Genomic DNA, 25891 nt, shown 5'->3' on the forward strand with positions numbered 1-25891 from the left:
ACCATTACACTACTATTGCCTTTAAGTCATTCACAGACAACTACTTAGATGCTCCATGCTGCAGTGGATCCACATAGTAGAGCTACACACAACCTGCCTCCAGACTTATAGTATACTTTCCACAAACATTATAGAAGTCTTTTCCCATACATATAAAAAATGTTCCACAATTCCCTCAACATATTTTATCACCACCCCAAGCAAAACGTAACATTCAATTCACCAACCAGGCAAATCAATGACATAAAATTGCCAAAAAGCAGAAGGTATATTTAGAGGAATTATAGAATAAGCAAGTGAGCATTTTGTCCTCTAAGATTATGTGTCGGACAAAGAAAATCCAAAACTAGTTTCAGGTCCGTTGAGGTCACTAAATATCCAAATGTGTCCAAAAAGGAAACAGTGGTAACTTGTGACTCATAGTCTGATTGAAATACAAGCTACTGTTTGCAAAAAAATTATGCTGGCTTTGCTAGGAAGATTTTCAGAATACAGAAGCATCACATTTTCATAACACTGGCTGACAATAATAAATATAAAGTTATGGTTGATTTGTGTTTCAGGAAGCAAACCTTTTTTTTTAACAAACTAATCATCATCCTGGAATCCTGTTATCCATCCCCAGCCTTGAGATACTAATACATGTTCACATTAGGAGATTATGGGGCTTCTACATTGTGTTATTATCTGTAATGCTCTGACCACATTCAGTTGGTTAAAGGCTTGACGCACTGGACTGTTCAGTATTCTAGAGCGGGAACCTCCTCCAGACATGATGACGACTCCTTGGAGACTAAACTCTGTTGAGACACATTTAGCTGGAGGAGCTCAGAATAAAAAGTGACATGCATGATGCCGCTCTAAAGACTGGTACATAGACACATTCAGACATGCCGGCAATATGACTGTAGTATAAATAGTGTATAAATGTTTTTTTTTTTTTTTTTTTTTTTTTTTAACTAGCTAGGATCCATTCCTTATGTACATTTTTCCATACAGAGAACCTTTTTCGATTAGTGGTAGTGAGTTGGTATAGAAGAAAAGAGCAGAGAATAATGTCTTTCTGTTGTGCAACTTTTGTACTTTTTGTGGTTTATTACCTTTATAATTCTACAATGTTTGTGTTAGAATTTGGTCCAAACTATTCTTATTCTACTGATTCATCAAAAAAAAAAAAAAGAATGTCTTGATAAACAACTGCCTTCGCCTAATAATACACTTTCAAACTGTATGTGTGACTTACAGGTCGGTGGTATGTTCCGGTAGATGAGGGGGGATGCGGGTCAGTTTGAGGTTGGAGCAGTCCACCACAGTACCTTCACAACGACATTTCTCTGGACACACCAAATCCTGGAAGCAGTCTCCACTCAGGCGGCTGCGGTAGTCTTCTTGGCCTGCGGAGATCAAAGGCCCGGCAGTAGAATGTGTTAGAGGATTCACAGAAAACACATTTCTATAAAGAAAATCGATTAGATTAGAATCCTTGAGCCTTTATATCACATGTGTCTTTATTAAACTTCCCGAAAAGCAATGCCACGTCACAGGATAAATAGAGAAAGTATAATGCAACCAGAAAATGAACGTAACGATGACTTTATTTAGTGGCATCGCCTGCAACAACCAGTATTGCTAATGTTCAATTCAATTAAATTCAACTCAATTCAATTTATTTTTGTAACACCCAAAATCACAACAACAGTTGCCTCTGAGGGCAACAGTGAAAAATAATAATGTTGAAATCATATACCAGACATGTACAAAATTATACAGCTCCAAGGGTCCGAGGTCTGTGATTAGCTAGAAAATGCAGGTGGGCATGTGCCGGGCGGTCCCTGGCGCTTGACGGAACCATGTGAGGTCACAGTAGGCGGGGCCACATGGTTAGATCAAGCACAAGAGACAGCTGCACAGAGAAGGCAGGTCCACACAGGAAGAAGGCGGGGCAAATCAGTGAGCTGCGCCAATCAGCAGTCAGTCAGGGGACGGGGCCCATCCATACAGGTGAGCAGAGACAACAGACCCACACAGGAAGAATTGCCCACCAACATATGTCCAGAGAGGAAGAGGAGGTGCAAGGCATGGTACGGAAAAGAGGAAGGGTCCAAGCAAAGAACAGAGCCAAAATTTGTCTCTACATTTAATCTTATTCATTTATGAGTATCTTTATGCAAAATACAGTTAGTGATAGAAAATGTACATGGAAATGATTTTGTCTTTGTTTTCCTGCCCTGCAATATTGAGCAATTAGCAACAATGATTTCTCTCATTACATAAATGTATGTGTATTATTGAATAAAACATGTGGCTGGAGGCTTTTTTTAGTGAGCAATATTAAAGCCATTAGAAAACAAAAGGTATGAGAGAAACACTGTGGCTGGGGAGAGTCTGTGTACATATGGATCTATTTGCTCACACAAGTGGGTGATCACCGCCTGCACTGCTCCCTGGTGAGGTACTTATTGTGCTGTGTCAGTGAAGTGAACGGGCCTGTAGTGTAATTAGTGAGACCCGTGGCTCATATCAAAGAAATAACAGTGATACTCTTCTACCACTGAGAATGGGCTTTGTGTATGCTGAGCTGTTGCTTCTGATAAAGGAACAAATTGTATGTATCAGTTGTAATGATCTTGTTATTAAGCCAGCCAGAGCCCATTCTGTCATTACAAAAGAATCTACAGGTTGACACAGACAAAAACTAGTTTGCAGGTAAATGTACCTGTGCATCTGAACTTTTTTCCTTTGACCTGGCTGATGCGTTTGTTGGCGAGTCTTCGGGGATGGCTGCAGCGCGCTCCACTTGTCTCTATGGGGTTGTCAAAAAGGTAGTCAGCCAGCCACTTCAGGTGACAGTCACACATGAATGGATTCTGTGCCAGGTGACTGGGAGGGAAGACAAAGAAAGAGAACAATTAAAAAACAATTAGGAACATGATGCGATGTCACATCAACTAGTGCTGCACAATCTGTTTTAGGATGCCAGTTTTAGTGCTATTTAATGGGTTTTGTTAGAATTCTGATCAACAGCATAAGGCAAGGAAAACTCACTACAACACAACAACACAAAACTGAATTCAATTTAAATGATTTTGTAAAGCCCAAAATCACACAGCTGTCGCCTCAGAGGGATTTTCAGAATGGTTGATTTTACCAAAAGAAAGTTAGAAAATCAACAATGAAACAGTGGGGAAAGTATTCTGATACATGAACATGATACATAGTGAAGTACACAATACATACAGGGTCTTGATGGAGCGCAGTGGGGCGAACAGTCCTTTGCTGATGGTTTGCAGCTTGTTGTCATAGAGAGACAGCAGATTGAGGTTCTGGAGGTCTTGGAAGGTGTTGACTCGCAGACAGTTTATTTTGTTTGCATTCAATAACCTGAAACACATCCATATGAATAAATGAGTTATTATTTTCTTAATACAGAAGGAATATAAACAAAAACTTTATTGTAACCATAGGGCAATCCTTTTCAGTGTATTTCCTCCTCTTCATTTATTATACATTTTGGTGGTGACATATTCTAATCCCAGACTCTATATTATTATTCTCAGCTATTTACTGAGATTGAAATATCTAGCTTTACTTTGGAAGAAAAAAAAGGAATGTAGTAGATGGATGTGAAATTGCGTGAGGAGAGGACAGGTGAAGATTTAATTTGGACTGAAATGTTTTAGTGGCAGCGCGAATGGAGGAGGGAAATGAGAAATGTGATAGAGGGATTAGGTAAATGACAAGAGGAGGGCCATGTGTCTGCACGTTGTTAGCTGTCGCAACCAAGATTTCAGGGCTATACAAAAAAACTGTTCTATCTATATATTCTGAATACTTTTTTTTTCTCCAGATTGTATGTGAGACAAACTTGCATTAACAACATGTTTCAACTGCACTTATTTTAGTTTACTGTCATTATTTTAGATGGAGCGCAGGGGCCTTCATAACTCTATGAGAGATTTAATGTAGACATATCCTAATATCAAAACTGCTGATATACAAAGAAACGTGTTTGCGATTTGCTCCACAAATTAGACTAGGCTAGAAATAGGTGACGGCCCGAGGAGCGTTGGAAAAAGACCCAAAAACTACCCATTTTTAACAGCTTAATGTATACGATTAAGACAACCAACAGTGTTATCTGAAGCACACAGGGGCTTCTTCATAACTTCAACTTCTCTATCTCAGTTTGGTCGGGGCCGACTTGTGGCGTTTTTTCCCGTGGTCAGTCACATATTAGTCAACAATCACATCTTTGTGTTGAATAATGGCAACCAATTCAATCAAATTTATTTTTGTAACGCCCAAACAGCAACAGCGGTTGTCTCGAAGTGCAAAGCAGTTTCTGGAGCTATTGTGAAAACATAATTCAGCTTTTGTTTATGTATTCTGAGAGAGAATATGTCATCGGTATGTATAACCCTACACACACACACACACACACACACAGGTACGACAGACAGACGCACACCCAGCCCTCCGCCACATTCACGCCTCATTAGTCTGCTCGCAGGGGGAACTAATTACTTCAAACTGCATCACTAAAACAAAGCAGTGCAAACAATATAATAAAGAGCGGCTTAGTAGCTATACAAAGCAATAAACACATCTTTGTCCATGACAGCTGATGTCCTGCATGATTTACTGCTCAAAGACAATGGGCTTTTCACTTATTACACAGTGGGCTTGAACACAAATGACTTTGAATACCTGACAGCAACGTACTGGAATATTCATCATTGTATTATTAAATGTTTTTACAAAAAAGGGTTGAGACAAATAAATAAATTAGACTGACCCACGTTGGAATTTATCATCATTTATCTGAACGCATAAAATAGTAAATGGCAATTGTGTATACGGTTAAAGGGGGAAAATAATTTCAATTACGGTATTTAATCATATTTTACATCTCCCAACCTGTGCATGCTGCTTTGACTTTGTTCCTTAGCACGCACAAGCTGTCTTTCGACTCACTATCCATCTATCTGTTTAACCCCCGCCTACACTGCTGCCCCCTCCCTGTGTGGGACTACCCAGCATGCATCCTAATGACCCGCCTCAGCCTGCTGTAAAAGGTGTTTGGTGTAAGATCCACTCATCCTCATTCTCTTTGCCTCACTTCCCTTTACGACGGAAAAACCTGAGCATTAGCTGTTTCTGTGGTGGACTGCGGCATTTCTGAGGACCATATGCCACATATAGCACTAATGTAGCCATTACAGAAGTCGGAAGTGCTCTCTGTGCCGAGATATTGCTGCACTGTGAGCACTAGTCACAATTAAACAGCAACTCTCCATCACGTTTTACCTTAGTGCACCATTTTGATTCAAATTGATCATTTAGTGAAGACCCCTGCAGACACACAATGTAGAGCAGATGGAAGGTTAATGCACGAGGAGGGACTATATGAGCTGCTACTGTGCAGTAATGATAATACCCAAAACCTGTGAGTGCAGCGTCTTAAATTACTTATACAGCAATATACAGTAATACAGTATGTAGCAATAAATAGACCCTTACAATGTTGATAAAATTGCTATTGATAAGGGAATTTACTGTTGGTGTTTTATTTAAGGCGTCACAGTGGATGATAGATAGCTTTAATAAATGTTTTTTCTGAAAAATTGGTCCAAGCTTTTTTCCCCCAAAGTGTAGCGATATCAGACATAAACTTTTTTTTAGAAATACAATATGACAAAACACTTGCTACTACATTTTTGACAACACAATATTTCGGTGCTTTCATGATTAGGGCATGATATATGATATACATGAGATAATGTTGTGTCTCATTGCAATCGTTTGAATTTGGAACACAGCTAGATTCCAGGTCTGAAAAGGTACAATGACAGACACGTTCCAAAACAACTAAAGACAGATATCCAACACTTCGTATGAACTCTTGTACACAATACAATGCAGAAGAGTTTGTTTGGCTCAATGTTCTCTGAATAATGCATTTTTACCATTGTCTTGAGTGTGCACAGGGCCATCCACAGGTTTAGTGCACAGAGAGTACTTACAGCAGCTGCAGGGAGGCCAGTCCATCAAACAGTCCCTTGGGCAGCTCTGTGATCTTGTTGCCGTACAGCACCCTGCACAGGACAGAGCAAGAACACAAAAACACTATAAATCAGGAGTTTTCTTACCTTTGTCTACACCACCATCCAGTGTGCAGTCACAAGTCATTTACAATAAACCTTTCAAAGAGTAACAACAAATAATTTGCATTCCTTTAAGTGAGAATGCATTGCAAACTAAAATAGTTTTCGCCTTTTTCCTTTTCCACATTCTTAGGTCGCTAGAGGCAATAGTGATGCAATTGTTAAGCCTTTGTCCCCCAGCCAGATGGTAGTTGGCCAAAGTATATGCTGCAGTTGAATCCCTGGGTTGATTGAATGATGATTGTCAAATGTTGATTGTGACAGGAAAGACATCCAGTACAAACATCTGCAAAATGTCCCACAGAAAATCTCTCCTAATTCTATATAAATGTATTATGATGTTCTTAGCTTAGGGCACTTTTATTTTCAAGGCAGCTTTACTGTTTCCAAACTCAGAAAGGTGTCTACTGTCATAACTTGTGCCAGATAAATCTAATCAATCAAAAGTTGAGTTGTTAGTGGAGGTGACACCCACGACAGTCCAAATATTAAAACCACACGGCGTAGAAATAAAGATTTTCCCCCACTAACAGCGTTTCAGCCCATTGCTCCTGTATGATTATGAGATTACAGTCGATCTCCTCATTTCCGTTGCAGGTATTTAATTCAGTCCGGTGGTTTTATGTTTTGCGGCACCGCGCCTGGTCTGGCCTCTGCAGCAGGAGTCAGAGCACTTACTGACTTCTGTATGTTCAGCTGAGTTCACCTTGTCTGGCCCTTCTTGTCTGCCTGTCTAATTTCCATGCCCCAAACTGATTTAAATTAAACTGTCCTTCATGTTCTTATCTCAGTCGCCCTCTGAGTTGCATGGACACACGGGTTGTAATTATAAACATGCTGCCTTGAGTCAACATTGGACAGCTCCAATATTTTATGTGTTAAATGTCCAGAAATGTCATGGCTTCCTGGTGAAAATTTGTATTCACACATGAGACATGACAGGTGACACGAGCTATTGTACAGTAAAGTCTAAATGCAACATCAGCAATGACAGAAGAAGGCTAAATGACTACTTTTGAGACTTTTTCTACAATGAATCACTCCTGGACGGATGAGGTATTACACCGACATCATTTTCCCAGGTTTCCAAATGCACGCGAAAATGTTTGATTTAATTTTTTAGACTTTTTTAAATGCATTTTGTTCAGTTAATCCATTGTATTCACTTTTTCCTTGTACCGGTACATATATAAATCTGCATATTGGTAGTACCTTGCTACATTTTACTACTACATATTACAGATTTTGTTGTTTTTTCCCCCACTTTTACCATAAATGTAAATTGGTCTTTGTTTTTAGGAATTGTTAATTATTGTATATTCTCTCGCCAATCAATAATGTTTGGTCAAGTCCTTGTCTAAGTCTGTAGTTGACTAAAATTGCAGCTTTTATAAACTACAAGCTGTGTGTGTGAGTGAGACATGACAGTTGGCTGGTGACTTCTCGTATACTTACAGTGAAGTGAGGGATCGCAGGCCGTTGAACGCATCAGCAGCAATATCAGAAATCTGGTTCTTACTCAGGTCGCTGTGGGAGAGACGCAGAAATGAGCCAAGTGCATTATCGTAATACACAGTAATGGCGTACATTCACTGTGAACCGGGTGACAAATGATCATGAGAATACATCAGCAGAGGTCAAGGCACTGTAAAAAAAAAAAAAAAAAATGACAGCAAATGAGGCCGCCAGTGTGATGGACAGGAAAGCGCTGGGGGAGAGGGAAACTGGCAGCGGCTCTATGTTAAGTGCAGTTCATGTCATGGACTTGTGCCTCTGTAAAATATATTATTCAAGGCTTTTGTCTAGGTTAAAACTCCATCTGTAGCTGAGAGAAGAGTAGAAGGGTGAGTGTAACCTTAAAAGCTCACATAAGTTTGGCGTTTCAACATTTGCATGAAGAGGGTATTTTTCTTTATGATGGAAGGTGAGAAGAGATGAAGTGTGGCACCTAAAAGCACGCTTCAGTCTATAAAAAAGTCATCATCACACGGGAACAAGTTCACCTCTCTTACATCGGAGACATGTATGTCTGACTCAAGAGAACTGAAACAAAGTACTACTTACTTATTGTGTCTACATTTTAGATTTTAGTTTTATCAATTGCATAATTCTAAAACATTTATTGCTCAAAAGGTTATTAAACGTGCCCAATGTAACTTTACTAATGGAGGGTACATACATCTTTTTCTATCCATATGATGAAGATGTAATCACTTTACCGAATATTTTCCACAATATAGCATTAAACTTCTCTATTATACTCTTTAATAATCCTGCTACTTTGGTTCTAAAAGGTCTTTTATGAACAGCCTTTTTGCAATAAAATTATCCAGCAATAAGAAACAATCCAGTCCATCTTCTTGAAAAGCAGCATTACTATTAGTAATAATACATTGTGGTAAGATCTAAAATAAATAAATAAATGAATAAATGCATTTAATCTACATCAATTTGACTCTTTGAAATAAAGTCAATGGCGATGGTAATGGTCATTTGTGACTATATATCAACTTATACTCATGAAACGGTTCGACTATGGGTACTACTTATTAAATGAAACAGACTTACATTCTCTTGAGCTTCTTGTATGCAGTGAAGGCTCCCGGTGGGACACTTTTAATCAGGTTTTGCTCCAAACGTCTGGTGAGATGGAAAGAGAATGAAGACTATGGTTGAAACTATGAATGAATATAGTCAACAATAAACCTTTTTCTTTTGAATATTTATCACACCCAATACAAAGTCCAGTTAAGCCCACAGCCCCAGTGGAGCAGAGGGATCAAAAGGTGCCTGTTGTAAGCAATATCTACAGCGTTTAGGGCGGATTGCTTTTCAGTTTACAGCGGGGGTCACTCCGGGTCATGCTGTGTGAATTATTGAGTGACATGTTTCCGCACAATAATAATGAGCGTACATGTGACCGGGCTCTTGCAGAAACAGGAGAACTTTACAGACTGTGAGAAAAGCTAAAGTCTAGCAAACCAAATCTGGCTCGCTGACCACTTCCATTTCCTGCATGCACCAAATGAATGTGACCACAGTGTCCAGGAGGTGCTGCATTGTAAATAATGTTTCCAGGCAAAACTAACTGGCGGTATCAGACCTGCTGTCAGTCAAAAATAATGAAACGCTTCGCTGCATAAATTGTACATAAAAGGTGGGTGGAACTGGCAGCGGTCGTAAAGCCCTTTAAATGTTTTCATTTTGCAATTGTACATTTCAATGCAACATTGTTTGGAATATTTGAAGCTCAGATTAGGTCAAACATTACAAGTACCAATGTTTTACTTGTCACCCGGAATGATGCCTGGTCACTTTTTTATTGTACTTATATATTTTTTAAATCAAAAGGCAACGACACAGAGGGCGAAAATGCAAAAAGTAGTAGTAGTAGTAGTAGTAGTAGTAGTAGTAGTCTGTTCAAATGAGTCTAGCATATGTACCCTTTTGTTCCTGTCCCATTTGTTCCAAAGTCTTTTTTATTGAAGCCAAAAAGAGATTCCACAATTATCCATCCATCCTTTCCTTTGTTGGAGTTTGTCAGAATTGAATACAATATATATATTGCCTCATTAAAGTATCTATAAATAAAAGAGCAGTCTTAAAACACATGATGAGCCACCTGACAACCACAGTCTTTCCCTTTGTATAATGTGAGATATTTTTCCGACAGAATTCTTTACAAACATGGAATTTTTTGGTTCTCCGTTGGATGTGCATACATGTTCCCAATCTTCATCAGTTATAACACAATTTCCTTCTTTTTCTCCATTATTTTGTATTTACTTTGTTGTTAAGTATGCTTTCATGAACATTTCAGTCGGAGGGCTAGTGTTATTTTGTCTAATTTCCTGATTGTAATAACTCCGTATTGTATAAAATTCCTGTTACTCTAAGTCCAAGGATTATTTTGTGCCCGTTCAGTGTTGAATGTTATAGTGCCAAAGGGGACTAATGAACTACTCTGGACATTGCACACTTATTACATTGCCCTGGTTGAATTACTCTCTATTATATTGCACAGATCCATAGAGCCCCTTTAGGGAAATACCCTAAATTATGTTCTGGCCCACACATTCCACTTATGCAGCGTATGCATTGTCTCCTTTTTTTTTTTTTTACACAGAAGTGAGGAGACTGTGGCGTACAATGGGGGGAAGACAAAATTGAAGAAGTAGTGGATGTGGCGAGGTCCCAAGGTCAGACGCAGGGTCATCTGTCAGAATGATAAATGGGAACTAATCCAGCGTTCTTGTTCTTTTTGCTCCTCTTTAGTCAACACCATGTCCTGAATCTGAGCGTGACCTCTAGTCTCCATCCCATGCATTTTGTTAGCGGTGTCCTTGGTTATATCTATTAGCACTTAAACTACTCCTGCAAGCGTAGAATAAAATCAATATGGCTTGTAAAGTAAAGGACTAATCTGTGTTGATATTATGTGGTAGACAAAGCTGCGAAGCATGAATAAGAAATAGGTGACCGGCCACGTTGACCTCAAACAACTGTGATGCAACTAGAGAAACAATGTGCGTGTGGCAGAAATGATCAATGTGCTGTGCTCTTTTTTGTGTGTGTTTATATATTCTGTCTGAAATAATTTTCTACTTGTTTTTGAAAATAAATAAATGAGTAATTCTTTGTTGTTATAATGTAATGTAAATACAAATTGATTTAAGGTAAGATTGGCTAAAAATGTGTAGGTGTCCACAAAAGTTTATCAACGTACCACAGCCAATCTAGTCTTTTATGGCTTAATGCAGACGGAATTTACCCCTGAATTGTGTTTTGTTTGAGGTAAGAGTATGTTCATCGTTGTCATCAAGGTAGTATTCTTAACATACATTTTTTTTTATTTTTAGATTATTACTATTATGTTAAGTAGTTAAGCCATTGTGTAGTCTCACCAAATAGAAACATGTAATTAAAAAAAAATCCAAATGAGTACCGGTAATTGTTTTGAATTGATAAATAAGCAATTTTAAGTCCTGGACAAACCAAACTCGGTCTACATTTAAGACTATTAACGTAATCACCATATAGCCCTATACATTGGATAGTTGGTTCTAAGCAGTAGCTCCAATCACATCTTGTTACATTTATTGCCATTCATTGTCCATTTGAGAGCTGCCACCATAAGTGAAATGAAACGCTTACGTAGCCCTGCCATAACACTCCACACTTCAAGGTGCTTCATATTTTGGCTCAAATCCCTCTTTCAATTCACTCAGCTCACTCCCCTGCAAGATCTTATTTAGAGGAAGAGGTCAAAATAAATAAAGAGCGTGTAGTGATATTGACTGAGACAATCTGCACACACAACAGGTTAGAAATTATATTTAGCTTCTTCTCCAAGGTTAGGGCAAAGACACTTAAGCTATGTGTTATGGGGAGGGCAGTTTTGCAAGCAACAAAAAAAAAGATCTATATATTCTGGGAGAAGATAAAATGTCAAATCAAATTGTTGATAGATTTGACAAGACACGCTACAATCTTGCTTAGGTACATCTTGCTGTCCCCCGGAGCCTTTTGTTATAGCACCAAATTTGTGTGTTTGACATGGTAGTATCAATCTACATATAGTGTTGTTTGCTAATGTATGGTCGCTTGCACAATCTTGGCAGTGATCCTTGCCACGAGCATGCTGAAAGATGATTTTGTCGACACAGGAAGACTGACAATTCATCATCCTATTATGGCCTATTGTTTCGGGCTGCAGCAGCACCATTTATTAGAATACCGGTAAATCCAATAGAAAAGAAAACAAACTACGAGTCAGGTATGCTTTGGCAAATGAATGCATATGTGGACTATGTGTTTTGCTGCATTGATTGAGGTAAAAGGTAAATAAAGAAAGTGGTGCACGAAGGGAGGTTTGTGTGTGAATCTATTACGTATGCAGAGGAGCAATCTGGGGGTGGTGCAGCATTGCAGGGGAGAATTGCTCCTTTACACACAGGGCAATCAAGCAGCTGTCCTCAATCCAAACAAACAGAGCAGCGATCAATATGGATATCAAACACGTCCCGCTGTGCTGCGCGGACCAGACAGGGGCAGAAGCAAAGAAATAGTGTCTAAGGAGACGGTAATTAAACTTAAGCAAAACACATGGTAAATTGTGTTAACACAATGCATTCGCGGATGAAAAATAATGTTTTTAAACAGTGAATTGGAGCCTCAAACAAGTGTCATACTGTGATGTTTGTGGTTAAAGGCTTGATTATAACTTACATCTCCACAATGCTCTCTGGCAGGTTGGCAGGGATCTCTGTCAAGCCTTTGCGGCGACAGTCTACAATGTTGTTGTTGCAGCTGCAGCTTGCTGGACACACAGCCACTGGAGGAAGGCATGGTTTGGACTCAGTCTGAGCAGGACCTGTGGAGATACACATTGGAAAAGGTAATGTCATTATGAAGGTCAGCCCGGTGTTTTAAGTTTATGGGTACTTCTAAATACACATTCAGATGAAATTGTTTGTGATTTGTGTATTGTGTTTGACAACTACACAAACTATTCATTCGTTTCTAGTTAGGTATACGCAAGAATGAACAAGAAATCACATTTTATTAATATTAGAAGAAGACAACAAAATGAACTGAATTGGATTTCAATATAGCGGAATGGATACAAACGTTCATCCAAGCAGAAAAAACTGACTGAACCACCAACACAATATATGTAAACTTAACCTGAAAGATATTAGATGGGAAGCATTGTAAATTAGACATGTCATACAGATTTGTTTTGCTTGTATGTCCAACTAGTATGCCAAGACTATAATAATGTGAACATTTTCATAACAAACAACACAATAAAAAAGAAGTAAGCAAGTTTCACATTATTATCTAATAGAAAAACAGAAATCATGCTATTAAACTACACTCAATTGAGCCTCAAGAGGGTTTCTGTGAAGGTATAGTGAAACCGTGTATGCAGTACTATCTATTATGTCCCCTTTTCAAATAGTCATCCATATTTTTTATTTTTGTTACAACAATATTTACATTTTAGACCAGAAATTGCATAAAAATCAAATCAAAAGAAAACACATTTGAGAGAAGACCCAGGAAGCTGTAGATACTGCAGGAGACTACGTCAGACGAAACCAACAGGAAATTAAGGAGGTAGGCTGAGATAAAGTGGACAAATAGCTTGAGAACAGGAGCATGAATAGTGCATTAGATAAAGAGGGCTGGGGCTGGTGGTGGGAAAAAAACAAGACAAGGCGATGCGACCGAGTCGGGAGCAGTCAGAGGCGGTCCAGGGTAGAGCAGAGGAGATGGAGCTAACGGCTAATAAAGAGAGCGTGGGCTGACAGTCTATTAGCACAGAGAGCTGAATCAGACGCCTATAAACACAGCCTGTACTATCTGCTGCTGATAACACCACCTCACTCACACAAGGCTTTTCAGCTGATCAGGCATCCTTACAAGTATAATTTTTTCTCTAGGAACTCTGCGCTACGCTCAGGATAATAATACCCTTTATAATAATTGCCTTCTGGTTTAATTGTATGGCTACATCATAAGCTGGCATGAATCCACCATAAATGTAAATAATGTTACTGGAACGACTTATTTAATTGAATACAATCCAGCGTGAGCAGCGCTGAACTTTATACTTACAGAATATTATACTGTGTTATACTGGAAAGAAAGGTCAGTAATTAAGTACATTTTATTATGAAAGGATTTGGATTTGGATGCTAATGTAGTGTACGAAGTGTATGGACTGTGGAAGTATTTTGTGCCAGTCACATGTCCTGTGTTTTGTCTGCCACCAACATGCCAATGGGACTACGGATGAAAATTAGCCAGCATGCTAACTCTAATTATAATTAATGTGCACTCTCCCAAATTAAATTAAATAAACATAAAAATAAATGTATTTTTTTGTATAAGTATGTTTGCATCCAGACGAGAGGTTCTCACAATGAATGATTTATTATTATCTAATCATTATGAACTTATTGACTTGATGCTCAGTGAATGGTCAAGGTCAGAACACGTGATCTTTACCATTGCTAGATGAGTCCAATGCTTTGGTCAAGGTCACTTAACCACAAGAATGTCGCCTACTTTTTTCATGTAACCTTGGAAACCTGAAAATCTTTAAACATAGACTTTCAAAAATGTCTAAGACCAAGTGCTTTATTTTATGAGCATTGTTTAAATAAATGTTATGAAAGCTAAGTCAGACCGTTTTATAATAACCATAACTTGAAGAGATGACATCATCACTTCCTGTGATAATAACAGCCCATAGAACTGCCTGGAAATGTATTTTACCATGAACATTAAATACAATTGTGAGTGCCATCTAGTGAGCTCACCATTGCAGATGAAATCCTTCTTCTGGACGTCCGGGACGTTCAGGCCTCTCATGTGGGCGGGGGACATGCACTGGGTGAAGGGAGCCAGTCCTCTCCTGGCCCGCAGCCAGTCAGAGAGCCAGGAGAGGTGACAGTCACAGTGGAGGTTGTTGGAGTGCAGACGCCTAGAAGAACAAATGGAATATATGACTTATGTTAAACTAATCTCTATTTTTAAAAGGATTGCAACAGCTTGTCTGTATGGACACAGCTTTGGGACTCCTCCACCAGTGGTGAGAGAAGGCACACACCGCAATATCCTCAGCTCTCATTTCCCTAGAGGTCTTTCACAATATGAGAGAGGAAACACTGCCCATTCACACAGAGAGTGAGCACAGAGGACGGACCGGAGAAAGGAATCGAAAGTGTGACAGGGTTAGTTTGAGCTTTGGGTGAACACTTACACAAATATAAAAATATACTGCAGCATTTCACTTTAGCTGAACACCTATAAATGTACAATTATTTGTCCCTGGCTGCTATATGAAGTCATTGAGAATTGTATATGATCCTGATTAACTACCACTTTCTAGAATACTGGGTCCTGAAACCTAAACTTTTGTGAATATATTTTGTGGGCCACAGCACTCTTAACTTTGGAATAGTTGGTTTATTTTCATTTTTAAGTTGAGTTAACATTATTATAGTATTGTATGTTATGTGTTATGTACAGTCTGGCAATTGTGAATGTTTTATTTACAGAAAAATGGAGAGGTGTAAAGTATTTAGTATTTCATTTAGGAGGGGACACGTTTACTCACAATACGACATTTCCCCATTGTGACCCTATTAAATAGACTCATCAATTTCCAAAGCATCAGGTGGACTGGAACATTTTAAGAGCCTCGGACTGGCAAGTCCAACACAGCCAACAGCAGAATGTGTTGTCAGCGTATTATATGCCAGCCGGGATATCTACCCTTTCAGAAGACAGGCCTCCCTTTGTAATAAAACAGAGGACAAATCCTGTTATGGAACTGAGATGGGCTCATTGATGCTAGCAGCGGGGGCAGTGAGTTTTAATACCGCTCTCCCATTATAAATCCAGTTTATAGTCGAGGCCCCGCCTGGAGATAGCCACATCCCAGCCCACCCTCGGCTCAGCTTTAATTACTGACAAGTAGGATTAAAACCCATGGGAGACTGGTGCAGACAGGGGGTCTACAGGCAGAGCTAGTGTATGTGTGTTTGAGCAAGTCCATTTGTTTGTTGTTGCAGGTGACTGAGAGCGTATAATGTTCTGGTGAATGACAGTGGCTTGTGGCGAGGCCTGAGGGGGACCATGAGGACATCTTTGATCCACACAGCAGGGGGCATGATCTCATTTTTGTATGCTTCTGAATGAAAGACAAAAACGGTAATATGATTTCTGGTTGGAGGAAATGGGATTGCAAAAATACAGTGGACTATATTTGGAATAGGAGTGCATAGTGGCGGAGTTGTTGGAGATTATCCTCAGGCAATCTCTATAGGGGAAATCCTCATCCGCCCTGCGTTACCTTTGGTTTTCTCGAGGAAAAGAAAACCAAAGACAAGTGAAGGTGAATTCACCATCAGAATCAATCATATTCACTGGGAAATTTATTTGTGTTTGTATCCATTCATTTGTTAATGTGGTTGTTTTAAATGATCATGTTTCATGTTTCAAAGGGAATAGAAAGATTTTTGATATGCTTTTTGCATAATGACTGTGAGCATTTATTAGAAATCGCCTGCCCTGGATGCTATCATAAAGTTTAACTTTAGCATAATGCCATTATTCATTTGCCCTCACCATTGCGAAATTAATATAACATATTTGCAGAGGTAATAGTAAAATTGAGAGCATAAATATAAAATAAAATTTGTGCAAATACTAACCACTTTTAATTTAAAAAATGCAACTAATCTACAAGCAATTTTAATTCAGAGTCAATTTTAACAGTAACTTCAGAGAGCTACAGAAGCCAGCTGACAAAAAGGAGACAATATTGAAAATAGGAAACACTGATATGAAAAAATGCAATATAAGATGCTGGAGATAAAAAACACAAGTATTGAAAAATAGGCCAAAAGAGGCATATTTTAAAAAGGAAACCATAGAAACAGTGAGGGCAAAGGAGAAGTCAATGGAGAATCTCAGTCGGTGTTGACAGAAAACCGCAGCAGACAAGAGGCCCTGATTAAAAGATATTGGATATTGGTAACTCTGCTCTCAATCTGTTGGCAACTGTCTGCTAGAAGTGCTGAATCCAATTTGAAAAGCCAGATTTCTTGCTGTACTGCCACCAGAGTTGAAGCACAAGCAGGAAGTATCACAGACATTGCCCTTTCACTGGATTCTTATGGCCCTTATTGTTCAACTAAAATCACATACACTGGTTCTCCGACCATGTGTGCGAATGACTCTTTAGAAACCCCCAATTCTGAAGCATTGAGTGGGGTTACGTGACCACACACAAGTACAGTCTGGTGATGTGGTGAGGAAACCCCGATATGCAGATGGTTTGGCACAAGTCAAGTCTATGTGGGCAGAAGAAACGTACACGCTGGCTTTTTTTACGCTTCCAGTGGATCATTAGACAATTTCCTAAGGGTGTTGTTCCGAAACCTTGGTAACGGTTAGGTACGATACTTGATCAAAGTAAAGAGCGAAACCAATCTTTTTCTATTAATGGGACCGGGGTTTGTATCTGTATAATGTGCTGACATCAGTAGAAGAGGCTTTCTGATGAGTCAAAGCAGGCTGAGCTGTCTGGTCTCACCAGGGCTTTTTTGTGGCATTATTGAGGTTAGTATTACTCATGCTAAGTGGCTATATGCGCGTGTGTGGTACATGCGCAGCTCTGTCCGTGCTGCCATCTCTCTGCATGTGGGTATGTGTATATGTGAATAATGGCCGCATGATTGTTAGCAGTCATGAGACAATGCCAGAGTGGCTCTTTCATAATGGCGTGATTAAGAGATTACACGCAGGGCTGGTGTGAGGGGCAGGCAGCATGTGACAGTGGCATTTGAGAGGCAGCAGAGCAGAGAGACGCACTGAATGGGGGCCGAGTGAGGGGTTGTACTCACAGGGTCCGCAGCTTGGGCATGTGGTTGAAGCTGGACAGAGGGATGAGGCTGATGTTGTTGTTGTTGAGAGTGCTGTGGAAAGACAAGACAAAAACACATTAAAAAAGATATCTGTTTTTACAGTGATTTGAAAGTGTCATACTAAAGTGCTTAAAATGTACAAATATTACATTGTTAAGGAAGTAAGTTAAATGTATGGAAGATAAGATAAGATATGCCTTTAATGTCCAAACACTGGGAAATTTTGGTGTTACAACACAGTAGATGCAGGGGGAAAGGACAGATTATTAACTTATAGGAAGTTTAAAAAGCACTCTTAATAGAATAACTCTTATAAACAAAAAGAAAAACTCTTAAAAACAGGTCCTCTCATATCTTAATAGGGAATGGAGGGAAGAAAATAAAAATAAAGATAAAATAAAATAATAATAATAAAAATACCTGGCATGAAACAAACAATACTACTACTAATAATAATAATGGTAAAGTAAAGATACATGGTAAAGATACATTTATATTTTGAAGTAAGAATTCATCAAACAAATAGATCCTTACTCGTACAAAATTGGAAATTAAGATAAATATCCTGGAATCAAGATTCAAATGTCTTTTACAGCTCCCAGTGTATTTTGTGCTCCTCTGCAGGGAGTCTCCAGTGTGCCGCTCATCACAGACAGTTTTGACTCATTATTTATTGATGCACACACCCACGTGGGCCCACGCTGGAGAACTCTACATCTCCAGCTCATGCACGGGTCACCACTGTCTCTAGCTATTAGGCCTCTCATAAAATACTCCTGTGTATCATATGTAGTATCGACCCCAAGTGGAATGAAAAACAAGGCTGACTGTCATTACAACAAAAGCACAATCATACCCACGCTGAAGAAACACAATGCTTATTGATTCACAGCACTTTCGCGTACAGCAACAGAGACAGAGAGAGAAAGTGAGGAGGGAGAGAGAGAAAGAGTTACACCTCCAAAGCGATGCACAAGGGGTTGGATTGCATTGACTGACTAGTGCCAGCCTGCAAAGCTTTTGGAAGAGAAGAGTTTGGTGGGCGAAATCACAACATCCCACAAGACTAAATAGATGCACACAGGCTCATATTTACACAAGATGTAACAAGATGTACAGTTTGAATTATGTGGACAAACTCAATGCTACATAAAGAACAATATGTTTAATGTTTTGCTGTGTTTAGGATTCCCTCTTTCCTACAACAAACGGAAGACTTAATTCCGTTTGTCTTTGCTAAACAAGGGAATTCTCCGTATAAAACAGACGGTATTATGCTTCAAAACTTGAGCGCTAAGCAAAATGTAGAGCAAAAATGTACAAAACATTTTCAAATTGTGTTGATATAAGACTAACTACCTACTATATTGGTTGCCAAGCTATTTTTGGGAGAAAATATTTATAGTAAATGGTAAGTGTTAATAAGAGAGCCTTTCGTGTGTACAATTTCAGACACAGTATCATTTTTCTGTCAGATCACAGAAGCCAATGTACACAAGTCACTGCCACCCCAATGTTTTTGCCCAATTTTCACAGATCATTACTTTAAATGGATAAAACGTGGAGCATATTTATTTAACATCAGCCAAAACCTTGTGATTTCAAAGACGGATTGTTTTCGGAAGAATGGAAACGGAGCAAGTTGAGAGACCAGCTCGTTATTCAAATGACAATTGACATTGCGCAATAACAAGGTCAAGGAGGGAGGAAAAAATCTTCAAATTGTACAGACAATTCTGTGTCTGCTATTGTTCTAAGAATGTCTTGAACTCATACATCCATGAACTTGCCCATGGATTTCAGACTGATAACAATAAGTCCAATGAGGTTAATTTAGTCTTCTGATAATCTTTTTCAAAGGTCTATAGTTTGTTTGTTTGTCTGACGTGATGTTGCTGTGACATGTCTTGTCAGCTGATTTACGCAGGTTTTTGAACTGTCGACAGCGCCATCTGCAGTCCGACTTCTTTAGGACAGTTTTCCAGGTGTGTGAGAGTAAAAAGACCCCCTCATCCCAGTCTATAGTCCCATGGGCACTTTTCCATATTTCCACCACATAATCCATAGACAATGTTTGGTGTCCTGGTGATGTTTGCGCCATAGCAGTCCATAATGGGGTTCTCTTTTTTACAATGATCCGAAATGACTGATTTGACTTGTTGCTGTTCTGCTTTGTGTTTTGTTGAAATACAAAACGTGCCCATGGGACGATAAACTGGGACACGGCGGCCTTTTTACTGTCCCACACCTGGGATAGGCCTACTGTCCTAAATAAGTCAGACTGCAGATGGCGCTGTCATCTTGCCTCTACCGGTGGGCGAAAGGCTGAAAAAAGCATGTCAGAGCAACATCTCGTGACACTCGGATGAAGATTGCAAGTGAGTAGTTGAAACTGACATATAAATGAACAAACTCTGGTCTGAAAAAAAGAACCTTTTACAAGAATAAATAGCACTAAATTGTTACGGCAGTTTCCTGTAAACAATGATCAAGTAAAGAGTAACCAGGCAATAACTTGAAGCAGAAACAGAGTCTCTCGGTCTCTCTCAAAAGGTGGAAGTTTATTCACGTGCACAGTGGATAAACACCCTCACTTTCCCTAAGACAAGTTCGTTCTGTCCCTACCTAACTTTACAAGTTACAAAGTACACCTTTTATAGGTGGTAACAAACATAACATAATCACAACCCAAATCAGCTCAAAAAGAGATAGACCAGACTATCACGTCCGTGACGGTTCCAGCTCTCTCTTCAGAGGTTTAATCAAAGACCATTTCCACACTGAATCCGGTCCTGACGCATTAATTGATGATTAAGAGGCGCCGGACAGTAGATATTCAGTATAATCAGGACCTCATATTCTTATCCCATCTGCACACAGGAGAACAACAAAGATATTAATTCCGTGACATGTCATGGCCTAAAACAACATTAGAATGACATGACATGACCCATTTTCTGCCATTACAGTAGCCATAGCAATTAACATAACAATTCAAAACATGTATCTTTTTAGTGGTCAAAAGTGCTCAAACTTGCGCCTTTAAACAGGAAACTAAAACCCATGGATAGCAATCTGTGCTGTGAGTTTTGGCTTAAGTCTATTTCTTTGATTAGCCTACTCACTCAACATCACATTCACAAATCCTCATTACTGGAAGGTTTTCACAGACTCAACAATGACTCCTAAAATAGGCCACACTTTGTATTGTTTTCCGTCTTTGTGGCCTCTCCCCTCCTCGCTGCAGCCTCCGTGGCCCTGGCCTTGTCCGACAGATTGAGTTTCACACCCTTCAGGAGTCCAGCCCTGTCAGAGGTGATTCCACACAGAATCTATAATTTAATAGTGGAATAACAATAATTTTCCCCTACAATTTCTCCGTCAGTTACTCTCTGGCTCAAACTCGCTGCATGTCTCTTTGCTTTAATAAAATGTGGACTGGACAGTGCAAGGCCAAGACAAATACTACAAGCAACATTTAGAATTCCACAACTACGTTTTCTACTCCAGCCATTCTCTTCGGATTCATTTAGGCTGCATCGTGTGCCTGTGAAATGAACGGACTTTATTGAGCGTGTACTTTTTGGAAAAAGGGACTCAACTTAACCATATACCTAACACAAAATAGTTAATTTCAGAACAAAAAGCAACTCTGGGTTTGACTGTCTTTGATCCAGTCTCATGTAGTTAGCTGGATATGTGAAACTTCCATTTTTTCTGTTGCTCTCACATCCAGTATTCAGCTTAAACGAGTACTTTCCACTGGTTTTGCACCCAGCTCTTGTAATGCTGCAGCCCTGACACATCCCATAACACTATAATCAACTTCCTTTGTAAAAGTGCAAACTGGAATATTGGCAACGTTTTCAAAACCTCTTCTACAAATGTTTCACCACTGATGTTATATGGTCAGGAAAATACTTTGTGATTATCTCACTCACAGCAGTTTCCAATATGACGTTATATTTTGGTAGAAGCTTTTTTGTGTCTGTTACTACTCTTTTTTGTTGTATTTCTCTGATAGAGTTTGATTTCCAAAAAGCACACCCATGTTTCCTCTTCGAATTATTAAAAAAAGTTTTTTTATAACATTTTGCAGGGTGTTGATTTTTCCATATTGAAATCAACTGGACGCAATTATATTGGTAAAAGTGCACTACACTGCACAAAACAAAGGTTGGCTTTATATTCTTAAACTCCATAATGTTCCTATCCTAAAGTGCCTATTCAGCTCTCCTCTTTCAGTTTAATTTGCACTGGTCTGCAGTGACCGCTGCAGTGGCCTGGGCAGTTGTCCCATTACTATGTATGTGTATGTGTGTATGTGTGTATGTGTGTATGTGTGTGTGTGTGTATGTGTGTATGTGTGTATGTGTGTGTGTGTGTATGTGTGTATGTGTGCCCTGACTCAGCGCGCACACAGCGCAGCACATGTGTGTATCCATAGTGCAGTGGTCCCTCCTGATGCAGTAAAAAGGCCTGTGCAGTCAGTGATGGAGGAGAGTCTTTAGGAACAGCCCACAGGGAGATGTGTGTGTGTGTGTGTGTGTGTGCGTGTGTGTGTGTGTGTGTGTGTGTGTGTGTGTGTGCGTGTGTGTGTGTGTGTGTGTGTGTGTGCGTGTGCGCGTGCGTGTGTGTGCGTGTGTGTGCGGCTGCGCTTCACACACACTGATCTTATCACACGCGCATGTGCACACAACCCCGGTACATTTACTTCTATAGACAAGTTTAATAAGTTTGGGCCAAATACTTTCATCCATTTTCTACCACTTAACCTTTATGCGTGACATTCAAGAATGTACAGGTTATTTGGTTTTGCACCATAAGGCACATCTATACAGTCCTTTTATTGTAGGGAAATGATGTTAGTTTGAACTAAGCTGAAATATAGTTATAATAAGAAGGTACAGTCTAATACTAGCCACACGTGAAATAGATAGCCAGAGGTTCAATTAACATACATATTTTCAAATCAGCTGGTCTTAAGCAAAAAGTCCTAGTACCAAACAAAGCTCTCAAAAGCTCTGAGGAACATAATAAAACAGATGGGTGTATGTCTGTTCATATGGCCGTTCTGAGAGGCTCCTGGGTGTGTTTTGGTGCCGTGGTAATAAAGATGAATAAAGTGATTTTGTACAATGCTCTATTATGCTTAATCAGCCTTATCCAACACAGATCAATACAATGACGGAATTACCGCCGACACTCAAACACAAGAAAACAATGTAACTTTATGACTGTGATAACATCCTGTATCGACTTCTGGGTCAATAAAATTATTCTCTCGTTATTACCACAAGGAGTGTATTAGTATTTCAACTCATTGGCAATGGCATTTCATGGATTGAAATATTTTGACATCTCACTGTGTCCATTTTTCTCCTACAATTGTCTCATTATGTCTTGGTTTTTCTTCTGCTGATGTCTCAATCTGAGGGAAGTCCTGGCGGCACGCTAAGACCTTTTCTGCTCTCTCAAATCAATAGTTCATTGTGGAAATGAAACCACCAACCAAACACTCCACCAGGGAATTGCACAACTCCACTTACAGCCACAGCTCTTTTAAAATAGATTATATAATTTACGCACCAATGCCATCTAATACTTACAGTTGTATAAGCCATCTTGAGTTATTGCTTATATATATTCTGTGCACTTTTGACACTTTTTTGACAGCGTACAATTTAATGTTTGGTAAATAAAGAGCTTGACATGAGGTTCAGATTGTGGTGTAAAGTCTATGCAAAACACAATGTGCATTATGGCTGTATACGTATTTGGAATGTTTTACAATATACCAAATAATTGATAGCAGACTATAAAGAACCCACCCACAAACCTGTTCAATCTGGTCATATTATTATGCTTGATTGCTTGGAACATGTTTGAAATAGTCAATGCAAAAACCTGAGGTTAATAAGGTTGTCAGGTAAAGCTGAAGTGGCACGCATGTTTTCTAAAATTAATCTATTCCTCTGAAATGATTGAAATATATTGATTGGAGAGATTCTTGTGAAATGTTATTTGGTGGAAAATAAATTGAGAGAGGACTATAGTGGTTATAGTTGATGTGATTTTGAAGGGCATCAGAGAAAAAGCTCATTGTTATTCAAAGCATTTATGTAGATAAACTAGACTCCTTTGAGTTATAACAGAGGAATGAACTATTTTGTGTTTGAAATTGGAGGCAGAATTGCAAGACCATATGCTATATCTTTACATGAAGCTGCTGAAATGTGTATCATCGATTAAAAAAAATAAAAATCCAACGACCGAAATCTATATTACCGGCACAAAAACTACATTGTCTTGCACCATGCTTCTTTTCATTTAAAATCATTAACTTCCATTTTAAACAAGAAGACGGGGTCGTATGTAAAAGCCAGTGTTTTCCATATTTTCTCGTTGCCAACAGGTTAGAAGAGAGATTTTAGCCTCTAAATTCTTTCCCACACAGACAGTGAAAAGAAGCCAACAATGAAAAGCCTAAAGGAGTCTTTGAGTTTAGTGAAGGGCCCTTGGTATCTTCCTTAAGGCCTCATTACAGCCTGAAGAGGAGGCAAGTGTGGAGCTATGAGCACTCCAACGCTTCAATCACAGCGTTGGTTTAACCCTTCACACCTCTGCGGCTGATGGGGGTCTCTGAAAGCCAACAATCCCGTATTGTTGTATCGTTTAGGAGGCTGCACTGGATTGGGCTGTACATACTGTATGTATTAGATGCACAGTGAGTGTCATAAGTGTAAGTGTCTGAGTCAAGCCTGAGAAGCAGTGATCCAGGTAGTAGACTGTCAGCAGATGGAGGCACGATGCAGTGGGTTAAAAAAAAAAAAAAAAAAGTATAGGTGTGCCCTTTCTGGTCTTCAAAAATACCCATTAAAATGCACATGTGATTAAAGTTGGAGGTTTTAGTAGTATTTGTAGCAAAAGGTAACACTAAAACCCCACACATTTTGCACTGCTTTTATGAATTATGGCATATTTTGTAGAATTTGTTATTGGAAAATATATCACTGTATTTTATAACACCATGTGAAAGTGCACACTATTGGCTGCTGGAGATGGTGAAGAGTGGCCCACCATTATAATGTATTTGTAATCACACTTACTGCTTATCTGTATTTTTACCATGAATTGTGCATGTGAAACACTAGTGTTGACATTGACATTGACATGTGTTTTGGGATTATCCGACTGTTAAGAAATATCAAACCAAAATGAATAGAGCACTGCAGACTGGTTTGGCATCCACTGGACTTCAGAATGATGTATTTGGATACAATAAATTGAAGGATCCCTTTGGAGCATACTGCTGGCAGCAGGAAACAAGGCCATTATATATGAATGCACCATGGAAAGGTCAAGGATGGGATCCCCTTGGATAACAGGCAGGATAAATGTTATGTGTTGGGCTTAATAACACATTGTGCCATGTAAGCTTTATAAGACAGATCAGTGTCCTTGTCGTGTCAGAGTGCTCTTTTAATGTGCTGATTTCAGTGCTGAAGTGATTCCTGACCTTGTTGACTGAAACACTAATCTCTACAGACCTTTAGAGACCTGTGAGAGCCGGAGGTGAAAGGACTTTTAGCCCTTTTATCGTCTCATATTTGAACTTTCCCACAGGCTTTCGCTGCCTTCTTCAACGAGCCAATGCGCTACGTCACCGCTAACATCATCAATGCATTTTGTTTGTCCACTTTTGTCACTACATTGGAACAAGTGTGTGTGTCAATGTATGTGTATGAGAAGCCCCGTTTAATAAACTTTGGTTGTTTGAGCAACCAAAGGCTCTCATCAGCAAGAAAATGGACATTTCCACAGTGTTGCTGTTGGAAACTGCCCTGGGAAAACTTGACTGTTTACAAGTAGGGCAAAAAAAGCACTAAGGGTTGAGATAATTACAAGCTAAGGTATTCCCTGACCAGATTCTGCAAGCAGTAACATAGAGCTAAATGTGTGTAGTGCAATTCAATACATCATTAGAAAAGATTAGTGATGTGCAAAACTTTTTTTTTTTTTTTGCTGTTTAATTATATGTAATAAAATCTATCAAAGAAAAAGCGAATCAAATAAAGTAAAATCTGAGTATGGGAAAAGAGTACCTTTTGTAGAAATGAAGTACTGGTCCATTAAAAGCCAGTACTCTTATTTTGACCCTTATTTATGATTAAGATCATAACATACTTTATTAAATTAAGTGTTGGCATTTGAATATTACTACTTTAATTGATACTACTGATAATTGGATTTAGAGAAAGGTTTCGCTGCACTTGCTATAAT

At 39.1% G+C, this 25891-nt stretch overlaps 1 protein-coding gene across 2 annotated transcripts in view; it reads right to left on the reverse strand.

The window, feature by feature from the left end:
- Nucleotides 1-25891, reverse strand: part of slit3 (slit homolog 3 (Drosophila)) — a 224306-nt gene that overhangs the window by 38584 nt on the left and 159831 nt on the right. For both annotated transcript variants that reach the window (XM_072436358.1, XM_072436365.1), the window contains 9 exons: nucleotides 17588-17659; nucleotides 14495-14658; nucleotides 12393-12537; nucleotides 8733-8804; nucleotides 7620-7691; nucleotides 6024-6095; nucleotides 3238-3381; nucleotides 2717-2880; nucleotides 1244-1394 (listed from right to left, as the gene is read on the reverse strand). In XM_072436358.1, coding sequence (XP_072292459.1) covers nucleotides 1244-1394; nucleotides 2717-2880; nucleotides 3238-3381; nucleotides 6024-6095; nucleotides 7620-7691; nucleotides 8733-8804; nucleotides 12393-12537; nucleotides 14495-14658; nucleotides 17588-17659 — 1056 coding nt within the window. The remainder of the gene's footprint in view (nucleotides 1-1243; nucleotides 1395-2716; nucleotides 2881-3237; nucleotides 3382-6023; nucleotides 6096-7619; nucleotides 7692-8732; nucleotides 8805-12392; nucleotides 12538-14494; nucleotides 14659-17587; nucleotides 17660-25891) is intronic.

This window comes from Eucyclogobius newberryi, unplaced genomic scaffold (assembly GCF_026437365.1).
Source record: "Eucyclogobius newberryi isolate DKJ021-1_F unplaced genomic scaffold, fEucNew1.0.hap1 SCAF_11, whole genome shotgun sequence".
Classification (NCBI taxonomy): Eukaryota; Metazoa; Chordata; class Actinopteri; order Gobiiformes; family Gobiidae; genus Eucyclogobius; species Eucyclogobius newberryi.